General features: G+C 33.2%; 1 protein-coding gene and 1 long non-coding RNA gene across 5 annotated transcripts in view; one reads left to right on the forward strand and one right to left on the reverse strand.

Annotated features, from left to right (window-relative positions):
- The window catches only part of LOC115229957, a 70,571-nt gene that overhangs the window by 42,848 nt on the left and 4,734 nt on the right, over positions 1-22,989 (forward strand). For 2 of the 4 annotated variants that reach the window (XM_036499411.1, XM_029800216.2), the window contains 7 exons: positions 41-241; positions 689-839; positions 946-1,154; positions 2,081-3,253; positions 17,801-17,993; positions 18,970-19,083; positions 20,488-20,598. In XM_036499411.1, coding sequence (XP_036355304.1) covers positions 41-241; positions 689-839; positions 946-1,154; positions 2,081-3,253; positions 17,801-17,993; positions 18,970-19,083; positions 20,488-20,598 — 2,152 coding nt within the window. The remainder of the gene's footprint in view (positions 1-40; positions 242-688; positions 840-945; positions 1,155-2,080; positions 3,254-17,800; positions 17,994-18,969; positions 19,084-20,487; positions 20,599-22,989) is intronic. The other 2 variants (XM_036499412.1, XM_036499413.1) reach the window with 2 other exon arrangements.
- On the reverse strand, positions 96-13,714 carry LOC118761480. Its single transcript, XR_004997410.1, has 3 exons — positions 13,376-13,714; positions 906-1,142; positions 96-233 (listed from the first exon to the last, which is right to left on the reverse strand). It is a non-coding gene; the product is annotated as an uncharacterized LOC118761480 (long non-coding RNA).

Raw genomic sequence — 22,989 nt, forward strand, 5'->3', positions numbered from 1 at the left:
TAAACATAGATTTTATTATTCATTTCTTTATTTTATTTAGATGAGTGAATGGCTAGAAGGCAAAGATACGAAAACAGTATTACCAGCTACCAAAACAGAACCATTGGAGGTCAACATAGAAGAAACTGCATTTGTTACTTGCTTCCATAGTCCACGTAGCTCATTGGAGCATCTTCATCGGAGAATGAGTCACATTTCAGTTTCTGGTAAAATGGACTCAAGTGTTGGATCTGCTAAAAAAGTAAGTAAATATAATTATAAATAATGATGGGGTGAAGTTTTTACTAAAATACTGCCTCATGATTTTCTTGTACAAGGAATGTGTGTATCAACTCAAAACACAAGTGATTAAAATAATTAAGTTGAATTGATTGCTTCAGTATTGATCAAAATAAAGACAACTACTTTTTCTATTGTAATATTAAAACCATATCTAGTTGTAAGTTGTTTGCTCCAACACAGTTACATAGTTATGTAATTCATACTAATGTGAGCAATATACGAATTTTATTAAACTATATAAATACTTCTAACTATATCTTAATCAACATCTTTATTAGCAGTTCTTAATTTATCTGTAAAATTAATGCCATTTGTTTAGAGAAAATAAAGGTTTTAATTTTCTTGAGTATGTGTGAACATGGGAACCTAAAAATTAAATTGAAATTTTTTGTTTTCCTTTTTTTAGCGTTGGCTTCGTCAAGCTATGCATGAGACTGGTCCTACTGGCATGGACAGTGGCAAGGACTCCCCTCAACCCATCAATTCTGTAGTCTGTGATGTGGCAAGTCCAAATGCTGTTGCCTCCATGCCAAGTCCTGGAGCTTCTCCTCAAGCAGGTAAAATACCTTTATTCTAATTAACAAAAGATATAAACAAAGCAATAAAATATTTCTGATTTTTACCTGTTTGTTGACAACAAAAAAAAACAACTTTGTACTGCAGATTTTGTCACTCCACTGAAGAAACGAAGGTTAGCTAGAGAGTCTCTGTCATCAGATCAGCCACTCATGTCTACTCCGTCCACATCCTCACCATCACAGACATCTAACCTCGATGTACCGTCGACATCTGCTCACTCAATAAGCTTTGAAGATTCTGATATTAAGTCAAGTCAGCAATTAAAATCACCACCAGAAGATCTGCATTTAGAGGTAATTATTTTATACGTCAACACACATTCCAATATTTGAGAGATGAGGAATTATGTACATTTGACGGATATTTGTCCTTATCTTGTTTGTTGTTAACACAACGTTTCAGCTGATGTACTCTCTAGCCTTTTTGAGATATCTTGGAGAAGTTTCGAACCTGGGTTCTCATCCTAAGATATTTTCCCAATATTATTTAGGTCACTGCCTGGAATTGAACTTGGAATCTTGGGGTTAGTAGCCCATGCTCTTAAACACTACGCCATATGCCCGTAGGTGTATGGCGTAGAGGTTAAGAGCATGGGCTGCTAACCCCAAGATTCCAAGATTGATTCCAAGCAGTGACCTGAATAATAATAATAACAATATTGGAAAAATACCTTAGGAATGAAAACCCAAGTTCGAAATTCCCCCAGGACACTTGATGAAGGCTGGAGAGTACATGAGCCGAAACGTTGTGTTAACAACAAACAAGATGAGGACAAATATCCATCAAATGTAAATAATGTACACATTCCAACATTTATTTACTGGATCTAGTGGTCAATCCATACCAACATGGAAAGGGTATGTAAAACAATGATGTCAAGCATTCCATATTTAATTAACATTTTGTAAGTTTCCAAATATAATTACATTATATTTTAACAGTAGAACATTTAACCCTTTAGTGTTTAAACTGGCCATATCCGGCCAAAAGTATTCTGCCTGTTTTATGTTCAAACTGGCCAGATCTGGTCTCTCACACCAACCCTACAATATTGTTTTAAAAATTAACAGCTACCTCATAGCTACAAAACAATGCATGATTAGTTCAAAACTATTTGGATAAAAAAGGATTAATTTTGGCAGAATAATGCAAACACTAAAGGGTTAAGAATTATGTTTTTCTTTGATAATTTTCTTTCTTTACTTTATCATCTTTCTAGAAATACAAATTGATCTCAGCTGAAGCTAACTATTCTGGAATGGGATCAGAACTCAGGGACTTAATAGAAAGTGATACATGTGAATCCCAACCACCACCTTACAGTGATTCTACTCGAGGAATATCTGACAGTGAAGAGACAAGTGGGCCTGAAGGATTGGAGAGTTTAGCTGCTGCTGCAGAACAATGCAGTGCAGTTGATGTATCATCTTGTAATTCTAGAACAAATCTTTTGTCACAAGTAACAACTCTACAATCAATGACTGCTGATCATGTAAAATCTGAATGTGAAGATGACGAAACACTGGATGCGAGTGAAACTACAGAACATCAAAACCCAGACACTCTTGATAGTGCCAACCATTTTGAACAAAATTCTATAAAAGAAGAAATTGCATGTGAAACAAAAGAGCTTACAAATACAAAACCTCTTTCAGAAAATTCTACATGGACTACATTATCTCATGATTCTGTAAAGGATCATGTTGAAGGAGAAATAAAGCATTCAGAAGCAATGGCATCTAACTCTCTTGCTGTCCAACCTGTTTTCACAAACTTTTCTAATGTATTTAAAAAACAAAAAGAGAATTCATCAGACATTCATCCCTTTGAAATTAAAAAGGAAAAAATTCAAGAGACCTGTGATGATAAAAGTTCTAGTATTAATGAGGTAAAATCTGAATACTCACAAAAACATGTACTTGAAAATTCTGTTGATCATGCTGAAACCCCAACATGTGATAGTGGAACAAATATACATTTTTCATTAGAAAAAGAGGTACCCAAGTCTGAATGCAGTGTGCTGCCTATTCGACGAGACTCTTGTCAATTTTCCCCACAAGCGGGTAAAGATGGCAGAAATCAAGCCAGTGATGTAGTTGGTGTTGGTGAGAGTATAGACTCTAAAATCAGAGAAACTCACCACCAGAACACTTCATGTGCAACACACCTACAATCTGATTTGTGTACTAGTGTTAGAATATCTGTTACAGAAAAAGAAAATTCTATTCGCAATGAAGTGGATATGGATACTTCTACAAATGTTGCCAATTATGGACAACTTCCAGCACCAGTAGAGATAGATACATTAATAAATACTGTACTACCTACTGTTCCTGCACCCAATTTAATTCTAGAATCCTCTCTACCTACAAAAGCTCCTTCAAAGAAAAAGGTGAGTTTTGGGCAAAATCTATGCAGCCATTAGCCCTTTATTTTTTTACAAATTTCTATATAAAATTGTTTAATTGATCATGGTGCTATTTTATCATTAATCACTGTATATGTACCTGGTAAGTAGTGCAACTATAACCCAACGTCCCTTATAGCATACACAATACTAAGTTTCCATTGCATTTTCAGTGATAAGCTCCACATTCAGTTGGGTTTAATAAATTGCAGCTGATAGCCAAATTTAAATTTGGTGTTCCTCAGGGATTCAAACACATTTCTGATATCTGTGTAATTGTCTCATCTTGTTACTTTTTTGTGTTTTTACTTGTAATTATAAAATCAATTATCAGTTGTGATATGTTCTAAGAAGAGGAAATAGAATTATACCAATGACATTTAACATTGTAGTTTTGATGAAAACATTAAAGATGGATCCTGTCTGTTAAGTGGGATACTTTATTTCTAGGTCATTAAACTAAGAGCAACAACGTTTTAGGGTATCTTTTTCATCCTTAGTCTCAAGTCATGAATATGATTTTGTTCAACCTACATTTCAAATATAGTAGATCAGAATGAATGCTATCAACCAGTCCCTAAAGTATTAAAGTGAATACACTAACAATTGTCCCTTCATCGTAAGGTGCTGTTGTTGTCCTAGCTTTTGATAGCACCCACTGTGCATGCATAATGTTTCAACATACAAATGGATTAAGACTGCCCAATCTGTTCTTGTATAATAGTTGTAAGCTGTTGGTTTTTTTATATTTTTTCATTAATCAAATAAATTATTTGGGTAAGTGAATTTTGAGAGAGTGTGTGTGTAAGTACATATTGTTTGAACAGCAGACAAAATAGTTGGTTGTATTTGTTCAAGCTCTTTTACTTCCAAGTTCAACTTTGCCTTTTCATCCCTCCATATTTGATGAAGTACCTATTGAGTACTGAGGTCAATTTTATCAACTAACTTCCTTTCTCGAATTTCAGGTTGTTAGAAACAATTATTTAATAAAATGTAAAATATTTCCCTCTAATTATTTAATATTACATTTCAGTTTTATTTTACATGTTTGCTGTATCTTAGACAATTTTTTTTTCACAATATATTTATTTTCTAACTTGTCCAATATTCTATTGTATGCTTCTTGACATACGCTTTTTTAATACATTTTTTTACTTAACCTTTTTAATACCAACCCACTAGAGAACACCTCCAGTTCTAATTTTAAATTGTTCGATTTTATTTTTAAAAATTTTCCATTAAATTACTTTCCAAACTATTTTAATAATTAGAAATTTAGTTATTTTATGAAATTCCTCCAAATTCTTGGCAAATTTTGAAAATTAAAAACAATATCTGTGTATTTCAATAGAGATATGGTGATGAAATGGTTAAGTGAAAATAAGCATTCAAATATAATTGCATGTGTTATGAAATCCATTGTTCTCAGTTGCTATTCTATTTTACTCATATTTCATTCATTCCAATATTTCTGGAGTTAATATTTGTCAAAGTACAGTAAAATTATCTAAATGTATAATGAAAGTCGTTTGACCACCTCTGAAATACACAAGGTATTAATACTCTCTTCATCAAAATTATTTATTTTACCCAAGTCTCTTTTGACTCTCTTGTTATACAAATAAATGGTCCCTGTGAGATTAAAGATTGCAGCACTATTTCAGACACCTTTCAGTGCAGTTTGTTATATTTGGATAGCTTCAACATAATTTGAAACTAACATCAACAGAGTTTATACCTTTCTGCTATTATATGAATATCTTATTTGGATCAAAATCCCTAATTCAGACATCCTTTAAAAATCTGTTTTTATCTCTGCAACATCTTTTAGTCAATAGACTTTCACTTCTTTACGTTGATCAATCCAGGGGTGCAATCTTTATACTTTATATCTTCAGTTGCCTGAAGAATTAAAACCCTATTTTTTATCTTGCATAAAAATTGTAGCCATCAACTATTCCTAAATTATATTTATTAGTGCAATATAACTATTTAATTTGAGCTAAAAATCTACATTTTCCCAATAATTGTGACAGTGAATCCTGTCCTTTTTAAGCTACAATTGACATATCAAGTTGTGAGGGTTTCAGAAAATGCTGGACAGATACATTGAGAAGCTCAAGTGGAATGATATCTCCATGAACACTGTATAACTTAGTCAATACTGTTATTTATATTTTGGTTTTTTTGTTTTTTTAATTCAGTACTTTTTATAAGTATATGTATATACTAAATGTACAAATGAGAATTTGTATTTTCTTTCAAAACCAAACTCATTGTAGTCCAGAATAACATCTAACTCCTAAACTGTGTGGGTCAGAAAATTAGCACTTGTTTGAAACTTGTTACATTTCGGCTTTTACTTAGCTAAAAGAATTCACTCTAAAGGAAATAACAACTGGAGTTTTTAAGTGAGTTGACAGTGGCTAATTAAGTTACAACTTTACAAAACCCTGCCACACATTGCCAATAAAACAAGCTTTCTATTGAAAGGCACTTTCTCTAAATATTTCTACAAATATAGTAGTCAGGAGACTTCACATGTTGCTTCCGTTTACAGCATCGCCTGGCCCCTTAGTAGAATATATTGTTGCAAGCATTCAGGTTTCCTGTCTTAGAATTTCCTCCTACATGCTTTAAAGTTTCCTCCTACATGCTTTAAAGTCTCTATAAAGTATCATAAGCATTGCCCTTCTCAGTCCCAGCAGACCTTACTCTGTTGTGAAGTATGCTTTTCAACCACATAGTTTTGAGTTTAGTCCCACTGCATGGCACCTTATACTTGTAAGATCCAGGCCAATCAATGGCTCATGAGTGAATTCCATAGAAGGAAATGTGTGTGTATGTGTGACTGAATTTTTGTATTCAGTATGTTGCATGAAAAAGCACTTAGCTACAAGCACTGGAATTTGTTGTCATTCTCATTGCTGGCTCTGCACATTCAAAGATAAGTGGAATAAAATATCCCTTAGTTGAAAACAGGTAAGAATTAGCAACTGGAAGAACATTTAGCTATAAATGATGCTTCGATGATATGTATTCATGTAACCTATGCTTGAATGGAAAAAATGGGCATAAAATGAACTAACAAATCCAAGGAATTAAGCAGTCTTCTCTGATGCTCTTCCAGCTAACTTTTTTCCCAAAGAGTGAAATGAGCCATTTTTTGCACGCGTTTGTTTATTGAACTTTCACTTTTCATCTTATTTACATTCTCATACACCATTTATTATAAGAAGCTACAATTTTCTTATCATCCAACCTCTGAAAGACCCATAAGTTATCAACAGCAAGGTAGAATTATCTGCTCTCAGCAACAAATTAACTTGCTGTGGTCTCAAAAAGATAAGTTGTTTGTGGTTCAACAAGTGTTCTGGTAAATGTAACTAATGCATTGCCTTTTATTCTAAAGATAGAAATCCATATCTTGCCAAGAAGTATTCTGTAGGAAGTTTGTGAATATTCAAAGAACCAAATAGGGTGAAGATCATATAAATCAGAACTCTTTGAATAAAGTAATTATGGAAGTAAAGATGGTTTTTTTTTTTTATGTCTGTCTTTCTATATCTGAATGATAGAAAAATGTAGTACTTGTCTGAGTTATATAAAGGATGACAATTTGTTGTTAAGTAGAGGAAATAAACTTATGTCTCTTAAGTGGCAACTATGCAAAAATAGAATAAGTTTAATTTATGTTCAGTTTGTCAAGAACTTTAATTTAGCAGAAGTAGACGTAGTAATTATAATTGTATTTGTTCAAGTTTACATAAATGTTACGGACTAAGTGCAGTGCAGGCATGGCTTTGTGGTTGGTAAGTTTACTTCCTAACCATATGGTTTCAGGTTCAGCCCCACTGCATGGCACCTTGGATAGCTGGTTTCTACTGGGTTGATCAAAGCTTTATGAGTGGATTTAATGAAAGAAATCTGTGTGTGGTGTGTGTATACATGGATTCATATTTCCTTTCATCTTGTATGTTTGCTGATTATAAACAAAAGGTGCATTTAAAAATGTCATTTGTTTTCATTTCTCTGTATAATCATGTTTGTGTTATGTTGTTCGATATTATCTTGGTTAGAAATTAGTTGTTGAGGGTTTTCAGAAAAAGCATCCAGCTGTGAAAAAATTTCTGCTCTGATTTAGTTTTGTCTGACCCATGTAAGCATGGAAAAGTAGACAATAAAATGATGATAATGATGACACGTTAAGAGCAGCCACTAACATAATAAATATACATAGTCCCTTGCTCTTAAAAAATTTTAAAACATATCTTTAATAATGTGTACTCATCATCATTTAATGTTCATCTTCCATGTTAGCATAGTTAGACAGTTTGAAAGGATCCAACAAGCCAGAGGATTTCATTAAACTCCAATGTCTGTTATGGCATAATTTCCTTGACTGGATGCCCTTAATACACCACTTTATAGGGTGCTTTTTTTCTATGGTACCAACATTTTTGAAGTTGCCAAGTAACTCAAGACAACAAAAGGTTGGGAGTAAAGAAAATGATTTAATGCCAGGTGTTGAGAGGGTAAAATATGATAGAGGGACCGGCATACATGTCTTGATATATAGGAGATACATAGCTACCTTGCATTATATTACGAGTGGGTGTGAATAGCTGGAAAGAAGATGGTGGTGGTGGCCAGGTGTCAGAATATATTCTCAAGATACAAAATGAGAGAATATGGACGCAGAATCAGGAAGTGACAAGTTAGAGATGGGTGTAGAGACGGAGGAGTGGTTGGTGATAAATATTATAAGGTGTGATGAAGATGAAAGAAATGGCAGTACAGGATGGGTGGAGGAAAATAGAGTTGAAGTGCAATGTGAATGTGGAGGTGGTGGAATATGTACAGTGTCAGAGGTACATAGGAGTGGTTATAGTGAATGGAAATGGAGGTGGAGAGAGGCCACCAATGGTAGATATGAAAGGATGATAGTTAAGAGAGAGCATGGTAGCCCTAAGATGTAGCTTCAAGTAGAGGGAGTGATGGGTGATCAGGGAAGCTCAGAAAGGGTAATCAGTAAAAATAAAGTGGGAAGGAATAATATTGAGAATGAGGGATGGATTTGAAAAAGAAATGGGTCTAAGGATATTTGAGAAAATCTATTTTCCATGTGCCCTTAGTGTTTATTGCTTGAGCACGTTTACATACAAAGGTTACTTTCTCTGTTACCTTCTTGTGATTCCAATGCACCTCGTGTGTCTAAGTTTGCACTGGGTACACTATATGGAATTCCTGCCTGCAACTTTCCTACGTATGAATCAGGGCTATTTACCTGACAGGAGTTATGTCCTATCTATTTCCTACTGGCTAGGACCAAGTTTGTAATTCTATTTATATCTAGTAGTAGCTGACTATAATGCTGCTACACCAGTCGTTGTGTATAACACATTCCTGTACAACCTGGTTAACTAGGCCAAATCTTATTCTACCAGATCTTTTAAGTATCTCAACAATGATTTCTATTGAGCCATAAGCTTTCTCCTGCCTTCATATCCATAATTGCTATATCTATCATACTCTTGTTGACTAGTATAATTGGTCCATATGAATTTTCCAAATTGTTGCAATGGTAGGTAACTTTCTTCAGGTGTTGTAGGCAGCAATTTTAGCAGTTGCACACGAACTACTTGAGAGACAGACCATAAAGAATGGTATCAGTCGTCTGCTTAACTGCCTTGTTTGGATACAGAGCAAAGTACAAGAGCTTAGAATAATAATTATTATTTCTATTATAAAGACGAGACCATATATTTTGAGAGAAGGAACAGCTGATTAAATTTCCCCAGTTCTTAACCCAGAGGCTTGGAAAAGCGAAGTCAATCGTCGGCTACTTTTACCTACAATTAAAGGGGCGTAACTAAATATATTGTCCAATTTTGGATAGAAAATGGAATTATTATTTGTAAACATTAAGGCGGCAAAATCGTTAGTGGATCGAGCAAAATCTGACTTTTTACATTCAAGTTTAAATTTTGCCGAGGTCGACTTTGCCTTTAATCCTTTCGGAATCTATAAAATAAGTACCAGTTGAGCCCTGGGGTCGACGTGATCGACTAACGTCCACTCCTAAAATTGTTGACCATGTGCCAACATTTGAAACAATTATTTGTAAACACACGATTCTCTGCTTTAAGCAGTATTGCAGGCTTTATCTTTCAGCAAAACTAAATGGATCACTTATTAAAAAAGAAAGGAGTGAAACTTTTTGTATTCAATTGTTATTTCACAATGCCCACATAAAAATATTAAATCAAATTATTACCTTGTAGGGGACTTCTTTTTTTTTTAAATGACCGGGGTATAAATGGAATATGTTTTTCAGAGAATTCTTTCGTGTTCATCAGGGTACTACGCTAATTTATATTCATTTATTCCTATGCTTTTGTTTTCATATTCGTTATTTTTCACTGCTGTTTATAATATAAAAGTGATTGAAAATCTTTTTTTTTTTGTTTTGTCCAGGAACACGACAAAATCTGTTTTGTGTTTATTGCTTGTGCATATATACATACAAACATGTTGTTTCTAAATAGAGTATGCATTACAAACAAAATATCGAAACCCATTATTACCTATTTAATATTGAACAATTCCAACATTCATTTTTCGTTCATCAAAAGTTGTTTTGATGCGTTATAAGATTCAATATTCTCTCAACATCCCGAACAACGAGAATGTGCGTGTGAGCATGCATGCATGCATACACACACACACACGCACATTAATTTAGTGCAGATGCAAACGCAAATGGCATACTGTACGATTATATTTATAAAACAAGACATTTGCTTGTATGGTAAAAATAGAGACGCCCGGAGTTATTTCGAGGACACAAGAAATAAATACCAAAACGATAGCTCAGAAATTTACTTACATTTACGAAAGGTGAGGAAAAAAGACAGATTAATTTCCCGGTCACAGAAGTTCGATAATGTACAACTGAATCTCGAGTACCACATTGTTTTCAATTTTATTGTCATGCTATTTCCATAAATATTTAATATTGTGTGTGTGAATCTCGACATCATCCTGTCTGTGTATTGAGGCTGCGGTATTTAAGAGCATTCGGTATTTCGCGTAACCTTTACTGTTTTTATACACTCCTCGCATTTACCGTTTATTAAATATATGGTGGAATATTGGGAGTGTCAGAGAAAATGCCTACAGTAATTTAGTTCTTTACTTTTCTTTATTCCTGTGTCGATAAAATAATTACCAGTCAAGTACTGAGGCTGAATTAATATTCATTTAAGCACCCTAGGGCGGAGGTAAGGACATGGACCGCATCCGCTTTTTTTGACAATGGGGAATCCGAATCTGCAAAAACAATACTGCATTTTCAAAATTTTAATTTTCACCCCACCACCACCACCACCACCTAATTTTTCACTTTTTTTTTTTTTTTTTTTTGGCTTGCGAAATATGTAGCAATATAAGGAGATTGTGATTTTGAAAAAAAAAAATTTGTAAAATTTCAATTTCCAAAAAATAAATAAACACCGCTCCCCGCCGTCAGGGCATCTGTGAAAGTGAACATGTAGTTGAGGGTCTTTTGGAGTAAGAATTTTTTTTGGTACACACGCACACGGCAACAAAATGAATTGTCCTCCTCTCCACCCCACTGGCAAAGAAAAAATGGGGATGGGGGAAATTAAAATTTTGAAAACGTGATTTGTCGTTTAGCTGCTGTTTCTACCATGTCGAGTTTTCTGTTCAGATACTTTTTTTGTCTGCTATTTTAGTAGGAGGGGAACGATGTTTTTTTTTTTAATTGAAATTTTACAACTTTTTTTTTTCATAATCATAATCTCCATACTTTTCTACGTATTTTGCCCCCCCAAAAAATTCTAAAAGTGAAAAATGGGGGGGGGGGTAAAATTTTGAAATGCGGATTTTTTTTTTTTTTTTTTTGCAGACTCGTTATCTCCGCAGTCGAAAAAGTGGGTTTCTGTAGAAAAGGACCGAAAGTGGGGTGTGGTCCATATCCTTTAGCCCGCACTCCTTACATGAGTTAGTGAATGAAGGAAACGCTGTACTCTTGGCCCTCCGGGGTTGGCAGGGGATGTTGGGATCAATCAGGCAGCGATCTTCCGTACAGTTACTGTTGAGCAACTCGAGATTTTTGTCGACATGAAACTGTGATAACACCCAGTGTGTTGTGCAGTGTGGAGTCCAGTTTCGAATCGAACTTCACAATAATCTTTCTCTCCAAAGTAGCAATTTCAGAGAAAGTGACAAAAATCAGTCCTATGTATAGGACTACTCATTGCTTAAACTTATTTGTCGGAAATAAATCGGTATTTATAGCACTGTTTTGATGTTTGCTATAGACCTAATTATTTAAAATGTTTCATAAAAAAGCTTAAATGCACATCTCGTCAATCGAAGTTGCAAAATAAAAGACTGTATTTTAGCTTAAATAGCTAAAATTGTGCTTGCAATTAAATAAATAAACCGATTTTTTAAACTCTACTAACGATTGTCATTTTATATACATTTATATTAACTGTTATCATTTCTAGTTTTGCGGTTTAAATCATTCGCATGGAAATGGGAAACTCGCATAAAGTTTTTGAGGTCAATATAAAGACCTTCACCCGGAAAAAAGAAAATAGAAAATTAACCAACCCCGGGGTGTTAACAAGTGTGTAGAAAATGAATATGAACAAAAAAAAATGGGCGCTGACGACCCCTAGGGGTGGGGAGGGGACTTTCGGAAAATTCACAAGATCCGATTTTTCCGTCATAAATATTTGAATCGGCACAAAGCATTTATTGGTGAAAGGAAAAGGGCACGAAGTTAGGAAACAAAAATGTAAAAAGTATTTTCAGAATCATAATTTCCGTTAAGAATACTTTTTTTTTTAAATAGTGGGGATCTACCCAATTCCCTGCCCTTTTTCTTTCTCTTTGTACTTGTATAGCCCAAACTCAGTCTTGATCCAGCAGATCCGTGATTATTATTTTCTGCTCAAAGATTAGTGTATGTAAGAAAGGGTGGGAGGGGTGGTTAAGACTACTACTTCCAGTAAGTCGGGCGAATACATAGGAGAAAAGCTTTGTTGGAAAATGAAAATTTATCTTCACATATTTTTCTAGATAATTAATACCTACTATGAAAAATAATCAGTCATACCATTTGCTTTTGCAGTCACACCTTTCTTTTAAATATAAACAAACGTTAGTAGTGAACTAGATCACAAATTTTGCAGTAGCTGATACGCTCACTTGACCTTTTCTATATGTAGATACATGCACGTGGTTGGTTAGTGACATGCAGTATAAAAAAACAGGGTTAGTGGCATAACGGTTATTGCCGCCCAGCTGTTATATTTCTCAGTAAACATTTTCATATTTCTTTGCAGATTTGTCTGAATTTTGATATCAGTTATGTCCCTTGCTCTCTTTATTTCTCCATGTAACTTTTCGGTCATCGTTACCAACGGCGATCACGTGTACTTTTTCTGATTGTTACGGGGATGGGGGGTTGAAGTTTACACAAACGCTTGACAATCATTATTCAATCAATATACATACATACATATATATATATATATATATATATATATATATATATATAAATGCCTCTTAGTGTGAGGCATTTATGTGTAATAATGCCCTCTATACAATATATATATATATATTATATATATATATATATATAAATGCCTCTTAGTGTGAGGCATTTATGTGTAATAATGCCCTCTATACAATATATATATATATATATATATATATATATATAATGTGTGTGTGTGCGTGTGTATTAAAACAAAAATTGGGGCCCTCACAATCTTAGGGTAGTTCTCAAAAAAAAAAAAAACAAATTTATGAATCGTCTTCAGACACTTGGAAATGAAATATAAAGTGGGTACATTTTCAGTTTTCGTGAAACTTCAGAAAATGTTCCCCTGTGTCTTAAGGAAGATGGTGAAAATAATTACATCATGTCATTTTCAGCGATTGATTCGCATGTGTGTGGGGTGGTGGTGGTGGTGGTTAGAAGCCAGAATGAAAAACAAAATCAATCTATGTTCGTGTAGACACACGGAATTCCTTTAAAAAGAAATAAATTGCCTCTTACATTACCTGGTTTCTGTCATTCTAGTTGTAATTGGTACGAGCTCCCTTAAGTGTCCATTTACGTATTGCTTCGATCACGTTGTTTCGCCCGAGGTCTGGGTAACCAAAGGTATTCCAATCATGATCACATCGTCTTTGAATCCGTCATAATGTATTTTTAAACTACGTTATCCAATAAGTCCTTTTCTTAAGACGTTAATATGTGATTTGAGAGGGAGATCTGCATTTGGCAGCTCGAGCGACTACGTAGAGTACCGCTGGCACGCTATCGCGTTATTGAAGTTTGTGCTAGGTATTTTTCAGCCACGTGTTGTTATCTCTCCTTCTTTCTCTCTGTCTTTCTGTCTGTCTGTCTGTCTCTCTCTCATTCTCTCTCTCTCTCTCTCTCTCTCTCTCTCTCTCTCTCTCTCTCTCTCTCTCTCTCTCTCTCACGCACACGCTCAGTAATAATAGAATACAAAAGAACCTATAATGATATCTCGATAAAAATTGTATTTATGAGTATACAAATAAAACTTACCTTTAGAAATTTTTCATTCTCCGAAACAAAGTATTTGACTGAAACTTTTTTCGTACAGTAAACCAACTTAGTTATTTTACTTTTGTAAAGCATTGGAGGATTGTTTGAGGGGTATATTTTATAGAAATCAGCAACTGGTATAAAATTCCCATTAAATTGCATTTAACCTCACAATTTCCTTTCCTTCCCCCACCTAATCATTCTCTACCAATGATACGTGTAACAGGATGTTAGATGTCTTTGCAGATAGAATATATTTCTGTTAGAAATCCTTGCGCACGCGGCATAACTACAGATGTATACTCCACCGAGTTTGTTGCCTCGTAATTTGCAGAAAAATGGATACTTTTTAATGAAACTTCCAACAAATAATCGCTTGGATCCTGTTGATTGAGTGTATTTAAAGATTTATTGGGGTAAAAAAATTCCGAGAGTTTGGGGAGAGGAGTTTCGGAAAATTCACACGACACATTTTCCCCCTCGTAACTTTCAGGAAAATGGGTACTTTTTAATAAAATTTTATACAAATATCTTTCAAACGCTATAGTTTACGATTACAAAGACATTTGTAGGCAAAATATTTTGGAAGTGGAGAGCTGAGGGAGGAGTTTCGGATCAGACGACCCACATAAGTTGGAATTTCTCCGTTTTGACGGGGATTTTTTCCCAATTCTTTTTCAGCACAGTCTTCGGAATGATGAGAAACATCTTTTTACGAAAAAAGAAAAAAAAATTTTTTAGGATTTTTTTTTTTCACTCACCGATTTGGGCCTTCCCCCTCCACTTAGCACTTAAAAAACATGGGAGAAACCTTTTCGGTTAAAAAAAAAACAATTTATCTTTTCAGAGGTGTGGGATTTAAGGGAAATTTGACTGTTGTTTCTAGCACATCGCAAAACCACCCTCGTTTTTTCTCTCTCAAAAATATGCAATGATTTTTTTAGCCCCACTCACTGTCACCGATTGTTTCTGTTTATATAATTCTAAAATATTGGAGAGCCTGAGAAAATTATTGCTGGTATTTATCCAGTGATGTTAATAAGTGATAGAAAAGATTGTTTATTTTGATAGTATAATTTTCTGTTAGAAAAAAATTTTTTTTCTTACACACATACACGGCCTCGCATGAAAACATCAGCTTTTGGATGTGCTAGAAACAACAGCCAGATCTCCCTTAAATCACACATTTTCCTCTGAAATTATTAAATTTCTTTTTAACCAAAAATTTAAGTGTATAGTGAAAAAAAAAAATTGGCTAAAATCGGTCTGGACAGGAGTGGGGAAAAATCATAAATTTTCAAATTTTTTTTTTTCATTCCAACTTGGGCCATCTGATCTGAAACTCTGCCTCCTTCCAAAAAATCTTTTGCCAACAAATTTCTTTGTAATCATAATCTGCACTGTATTTGTATAAAATTTTATCAAGAAATACCCATTTTCCTGAAAGTTATGAGGGGGGAAAATGTTGGGTTGTCTGAATTTTCTGAAGCTCCTCTACCCAACCCCTCAGAAAAATTTTTTCCAACAAATATTTGCATACACTCAATCTATAGGGTCTAAGCAATTATTTGTTCAAGTTTCATTAAAATGTATCCATTTTTCTGGAAGTTATGAAGCAACAAAGTCATCTATAGTTATGCCACACATGCTGTATCTTTAGAATTTCTTCACAGCATTTATTTTGCTCACCTATTTTAAACATTACAAGTTAATTTCAGCTAGAATGTTATTTGAAGTTGTGTGGTCCAGCAGTTTTTTTTTTCTATTTGTTTTTTTGTTTTTTTTTCTAAACTAGAATTGTTTGTGTTTTGTAAATATTTCAATATTCTTTTCTTACATCTGAGATGATTATTTTGAATATGGTGTCAAAACATATTCTTTATGTGGTTGTTCATTTTGCTAGAAATAGCAACCAAATTTGCCTCATCGTATCTTGTCTGCTTTTTTTTTAATAAGTGATACCTAAATTGTCTAGGATGCACTATGCTTTAATGGTGGGGAGACAAGATGGAATGTCTACTCAATCAGGGCTGAGCAAGTGGCAGTCCAAATTTTGAATGCATGGTCTTTTTTTAAATTTTTTTCTGTTTAACAGTGAGCATCAACTGAGGATATATATATATATATATATATATATATATATAATATATATATATATACAGTTGATGCTACTTTTTGAAGGATAATGTTATTCCTTGCACTTTCAACATAGCAGAGACCATCCTTCTCTGACCAAATCTGATTTCTTTCTTATGAAAAAAAGAATTAATCCCAATACAGTACTATGTAATAAAAAGTTGTTAATAACATTTGAACAGAAATTTTTTAAAAATAAAAAAAGAATCCTTCACATCCTGTCATCAATATCTTGTTGCAAAACTTACAATGAAGATATTCTTTCATTGTTGTAAGAGTTCATAAGGCCTGTGTTTAGCTCTTGGGTCTTTTGCATTAAGCAGTCATAGTTACTTTTTTCAATGGTCTGGTATTGCTTCTGCAGTTATTTAAACTTAGATAGGTGCAGCCATGGCTTTGTGGTTAACTAGTTTTCCTTCTACCAAATCCACCTTTTGGATGAATTTGGTAGGCAGAAACTGAAAGAAGTCTGTGTGTATCTATCCATGTCCTGACATTACATAATGATTGTAAAACAAGTGTCATTTGTTTCCAATCTTCTGTGAAAAACATGTTTGGCCATGAGGAAATATTACTTTGCTTGAAAACATGAGATTTCGCAACAGGAAGGGTATTTGGCCATAGAAAACCTGCTTCACCAAAGTTCTGTCTGATCCATGCACATGTATGGAAAAGTCAACCTTTAAACAATGTTGACAATTTGTATATTGCCCATTGATATACAATGAAGCACCTCAAAATGCTCATTTACAATTAGGGAGATTAATCAGACATTCAGTTTATGTCTAGATTGGTGAGCACTAGCATTGTTGGTTACAGTTTTTTCTTGGGAGAAATCCTTGTTTCACTCATTTACGGAGTTATTTGTTGCCACAAATATACCGCAGACAAAAGGCAAACTCTTTAGCCAGTAAACTTGTGCACAACTACAAAGAAATGTGACTAGTAGTATTGATGCTAGAGATGAATACTGTCTTTTCTGTAGTCCATACCACTTCAGAAAAAGGCACATCAGGTTTTTCATTAAGTGTCTCAGATAAGTTGTTGCTAATAAGATTTTAATTCTTCAAATTATTAACATCATCTTTAGAGATGAAACGTTTTTTAATACATCTTATGTTTTGAGATTTGACTCCTTTTTACATAAAAACATTCTTTTTGCATCTCATTAAAATGCTGCCATTTAGGGATTTTTGTCTCCAAAAAATTAAGCTCTGACAATGAAGATTAATAATTTGAATTTTCAGCTACTACTTGCATTTGAATCAACTATCATTATTTTATAAGCATGTCATAATTCAGTGATATTTACTTTTGGTAAAATGCTTTCCACATTGTTACTGATTTCTAACTTTGAGGGAAGATTATTGATTTAATCAACCCCAGAATTTCATTATTTTATCAATTGTGAAAAGAATAATAAAGTTACAGTCTTTGTAATTTGAACTCAAAATGTCAAAACTTGACTAAATAAGAACTTTGTTTCTCTGTCAACTGGTCACCACCCTAACATTCCACTTTATTAATGTTTATTGTAAATAGAATTATTCTCTCTCCAGGAATATATAGTCATTAGTTTCATTTTTGACAAAATTTCAGTTGAGTAAATTTTGGTTAAAAATCACAAAGTCAACTGCACTTTATTTTTCCAAGTGTTGTTTAAAATGTACACATTTTTAATATCAATTTGTATAAATTACATTTTTTTGATTCTTGCTTTAATGACAAGGGTTAATGTTTTTGCTTTTTTTTAATGCTGCTTACTCTTTCATCAGGTCAGCTTGCTAGAATATCGTAAAAGGTTAAAAGAGAAGAAAGATCCAAATGCTGCTTCTGCATACTCACAAGGCAAGGTGTCAACAAAGTCAACTCCAGTTCCAGCTGATAAAGCTCCAACATTAGCTGTACTCCCCTTATTTGTTGAACCTGTTAGTCCTGCAAAAGAAAACGAGTCATCAGAAGTAAAAGGTATTTTGCAATTTATTCTTGTTAATCTAATTCTGAAATGTATTTTAGTTAGTTTCCCTGTTTGAGTGAGACAGGGCTTAGGTGACCATTTTGTTGTAACAATCTAAAAAAGACTGAAATAATGATTAAAATACAAAGCTCTTTCACATAGTCTGCAAAGCAAGTTTTAAGATATAATTTGTTAAATTTGCTATTTTGTAACTAAAAAAGAAAATTTAATGAGGAAATTTGATATTTGATCAAGTATTACAATGCAGTCCTTTTTTTTTTTTTTTTATAACAAAATTCTTAGAAAAGCAACTAATTATTTTTTTTGTTTAACCCTTTCATTACTGTATTTATTCTGAAATGCTCTGTGTTCCTTTCAATTACTTTAAATATAACAAAGAATTTAGTAAAATAGCTTAGTTATCATTCAGCTAGTGTTAGGGACATAAATTATGACTAAGGTTTGGTGGAAGAATTTAATTCAAAACTTATGAAAACTAGACATTTGTACTCAAAGCCAGAGCCAGTTTCAGCCAGGTTGGTAATGAAAGAGTTAACAAGGGTTGAAGGTATTGGTTTTCTGAACCTCAGTGTTACTAATGGTATTTTATTTTATCAATCTTAGGAGAACCATCACTTTTCAGCTCTGACACTCAGGTGAAGCCCCAAAATAGATATAATTGATTTCTCTATTCTGTGTGGCAGTTTTGGTAATGATTTTCTTGTTTTGTTTTGTTTTGTTTTTAACTGCATATAAAATATTTTCATTTTCCAATATCAAATTTCTTACTGAAATAGAAATTCATTTAGTCATGTTCTCTAATTTCATTACAATTGGGAGTGTTTCTTGTACACAAGAAATTTCAAAATCTGCTACTATTAGTTGCACTTGAATTGTTCATGTATTAATTTCCTTATTTTACAGAAATAAAATAATTCTTGATTAGTGAAAAATTATTTTCTCTTACTTGAATTTTATTCCTATTAGAACATCGAGACAAAAAGTCTGAGTCACGATGGACAGAAAAACCTATGAGTCTCACAGAAAGGTTACGGCAAGAATTTGGTCTTGAAGAAAGCGATGAAGAGGAAAACAAAACTGGTATGAATTTTCAGTTCAATATTTTATAGAAAATTTATAGTTGTTGTGTCAGACATGTTATTTTGATTGGTCATAATAATTAAGCACTTGAATTTCCAGAAAGATATTATGTAATCAAGTGTAGCTTATTTTACATTATTGATAAAACATTTGTACAAAAATTATGAGTATTTTCTAGTTTTTAAATTATTGGGTCTCTCTTATAATAATGAAATTATTGTATACAGTGCTCAGGTGCACCACAACATGTCAGAAAGTGCGTATAAAGTATATGCAGTAATGTACAAATGTCTGGAAAGCGAACAATGTATGAGTCAGATACATGCTTGTGTGTGTATGGAGGGGAGAAAATCAGGTGTAGTGTTGGCGAATCTCAGAAAGCATGGAAGTTTTGAAGGATGCAGTGCTCCGACAACTAACAACTGATGCCGGCAGTTTGTTCCATGCTTCAGCAACTCTCAGCGTGAAAAAATGTTTCCGAAAGTCATGGGAGCTGTGCTGTTTTCTGACTTTATAAATATGTCCACGGGTGTTAGACGGGTGGAGTCTGAAAAGGTGCTCAGAGTTATTGTTTGTAAGATGGTTAATAATTTTATGGGTGTCTGTGCCAAGTCAGCTGTCAGACATCGGAGTTTCAATGTGTCCATGCCCAGGAAAGTAAGGCGTTCAGAATATGGCAAATGCCTGATGGAGGATATTCTTTTGGTTGCACGTCGCTGAACGGCTTCCAGACGATTAATATCCAGGGCAAGATAGGGGTTCCAGACCGGTGATGCAAATTCCAGGTGAGGTCTTACCATAGCTATATAAAGCCATTTTTCTTATCTACATTATAAGGAAAAAGTTATTAAGAAATTATCCTATATCAAATAATTTATAGTTGCGAGTCACAAGTTAGTTTAATAAAAGTTGTGTGTCACTTGCACCTATTTGGTTCATAATTTGTTTAATATGACGTCTTAATTTAAATAATCCAGTTTTTAAATTATTCTCTCCATTTGTTCTTTGGAAGCTAAAATTAACAATTGATCCCTATGCATGTCCGCATTTTTTTTTTAACTATTTTTTTTAATCAGAAATTATTGTGTGTTTATGTATAATCTGCAAATTTACTGTGTAGTGAGTTTAATGAATATTTCCTTAATTTTGTAATTTTCATTAAAAACCTTCCCCTCTTTTTAACAATGTCTTTCAAGTAATTAAGATACTTTGCTTTCATGTTGAAGTTAACAAGAATTGTTTTTTGAGTGTTCTTCATTTATTGAAAGCTTCAAAAGTGATAGAGAATTTTTTTTATATATAAATTAATTTTATTGGTTTTAAAGAAAATGAATTGTAATAATTTTTATTTTGTTATGAATAATCAAAACAAGTGTTGACAGTATTCCACAAATACCTTTTTAGAATCGAAATGGCATTGTAAAAGGCAGTCTGTACAAACTCCCCCACCCCCTCCACCACCACCTAGCAGTGTGCAACCTCATCTACATCACCCTGGCAACCCTTCTGGTGAGGGTGAGTTTTTTTGTATATTTATGTCTTGTCCTGCTTGTTAACTCTGCCTGATACTATGTCTTCTGTTGTTCATAAGCTCAGTGTATACACATCTGCAAGTGATATTTTGCTTAATTAATTGCACAAATATTGATGTCTTCACAACTGGTCTGTCTTAGAATGCAGCATCTCATTGTTTGTTTCTATCATATTTCTTTAGCTTCATTATTTTTGTCATGTTTTCTGAGAAGTATTTTATTTCTGAATTTTTAAAACTTAGTTTATAAACTTTCTTTTAAAATTTTTTGTAGAATAGGTACAAACTTGGTTGTGTGGTTAAGAATATCAATTCACAACCATGTAGTTTTGAGTTCATTACCATATATGACACCTTGGGTAAGTGTCTTTGGCTGTGGTCCCAAACCAATCAATGCCTTGTGATTGAATTTGGTAAATGGAAACTGCACAGAAGCCCATCATATATTTATATACATATCTTTGTGTTTGTCTCTCGCTGCATAACCACCTCTGTTGGTCTGCTTACGCAACCCATAACTAAGCAGTTTGGCAAAAAGAGAATGTACGGAGGTAGATTTGATCAATTAAATTCTTTAAGGCAGTACTCAAGCATGGCTACAGTCCATGACTGAAGCCAGTAAAAGAGAATAATGCTACTGTTAAGAGTTTTTACAGGTTTTTGTATAACTATTTATATTTTGATGTTGTTCTTGTCTAAATAGCAGATGTAAAATATTTTCTTTGTAAGCTTTTTATTGTCTTATTTTTGTTCAATAAAGTATTGGAGAAGTTTTTGATATTGTATTTCTCTGTTCTTGTGAATGTGTGATTATGGGCTGTTCTGTTTGTTTCTTCAATGGTAATTATTACCAAATTTACTCTCTTCTTTGGCATTTGGCATATATATATATATAATATATATATATATATATATAATATATATATATATATATATATATATATATATATATATATATATATATGCTTCCTTATTTCTTTCTTCTTGCATGTTAAATACGCATTTTTAAGTATAGGTTTCTTTTTTGTTTTGTTATAGCTGTGCCAATGTAGCCATTATTGCACCAGATTTTAGTTCAATTGTACTTCATTGTAGATACTGTGAATCCTTTTATTTTTTTTCCTATGTATGATACTCTCTCAAAATTTTCTAACATAAAAATGTAAATATGCACTAACTAAATTAGTTTTGAAAATCAGGTTGGGTTTTGATTATGAATTATTCTGAAATCTTTTAGTTGAGATAAAAACTCAAAAGTATGGTACACGGATGACTGAAAATATATTTAATTCCTTTTGCCCATATTTTAAAAAGTTTCTCAGCATATCAAAAATTAATTGCATTTTTCATACATCAAAAGAATTATATTGTGCAATGGTTTCTTCAATTAAATATAATCAAAACAGAAATGCATCTGATGGGTCTAAAAAATAAGTTAAAATTAACTCAAAGAAACTTGGAAAGTAAAATGTGAACTGAAATGGTATAGATTTGATTAGAAGGGAGTTATGTGAAGTGAACAAAAGTTTATTTGTAAGTACTAGAGTACAAATAGGAAACCTTAATTTAATGAGGAATATCTTCAGATCTGTCTATATTTTAATACTCTCTTGTATCACCTTCTACTAGCTATCATTCTCTCCCTTATTGTTTACATCTCCTACTGTTTCCATGCTGTTATCACTCACTCATTCTCTCCTAATATGACACATCTTTATCACTGTCCCATTTAGTTGCTCATGCTGTTTTTCTATTCAACTTTCTTCCATATTAAACTGCCCCACCACCATCATATTCATATTTGATACTGTCTTCTGTCACTTTTGGTCACTTGTGCCTTGAAAAGAACATTGCATAGAGAGGGCTTCTTAGTCTCACAAAGAACATGGCAACCTCTCGTGTTGCTACCACATTAAAATGTACCCAGTACACTTGATAAAGTGGCTGGCATTTGAGTGAAGACAATGTAGTTGGTACCCAATGCACTTTGTAAAACGGCTGGTGTTAAGAAATCCCACCATAGAAACCATACCAAAAATAGAAGCTATAAGCAAGTTGTCTTCCAACCAATCTGGGACTACAGTAACTCCAAAAATAAGTCCTGGTTTGAGTTGTGATAACTCATCCAACATGGGAAATAGGTATAAATGTTGATGATGAATAATGAACATTTACACCTTGATGGTATTCAGTGAGAATCCATTGCCAGTCTTAACACATTCATTTCATTACATGATGCATTGTTGTCATTTTTTCTTGCAATGTATGCAACCTTTTCATTGAAGGTTTTATAAATTTTTCTTTGTACACTTATGAGAAAGGCTGTAGAATGTAACAGTTGCCTTGAAGAATTTGTGTTTTTAATGTATCAGATA

Source organism: Octopus sinensis, unplaced genomic scaffold (assembly GCF_006345805.1).
Source record: "Octopus sinensis unplaced genomic scaffold, ASM634580v1 Contig13942, whole genome shotgun sequence".
Lineage (NCBI taxonomy): Eukaryota > Metazoa > Mollusca > Cephalopoda > Octopoda > Octopodidae > Octopus > Octopus sinensis.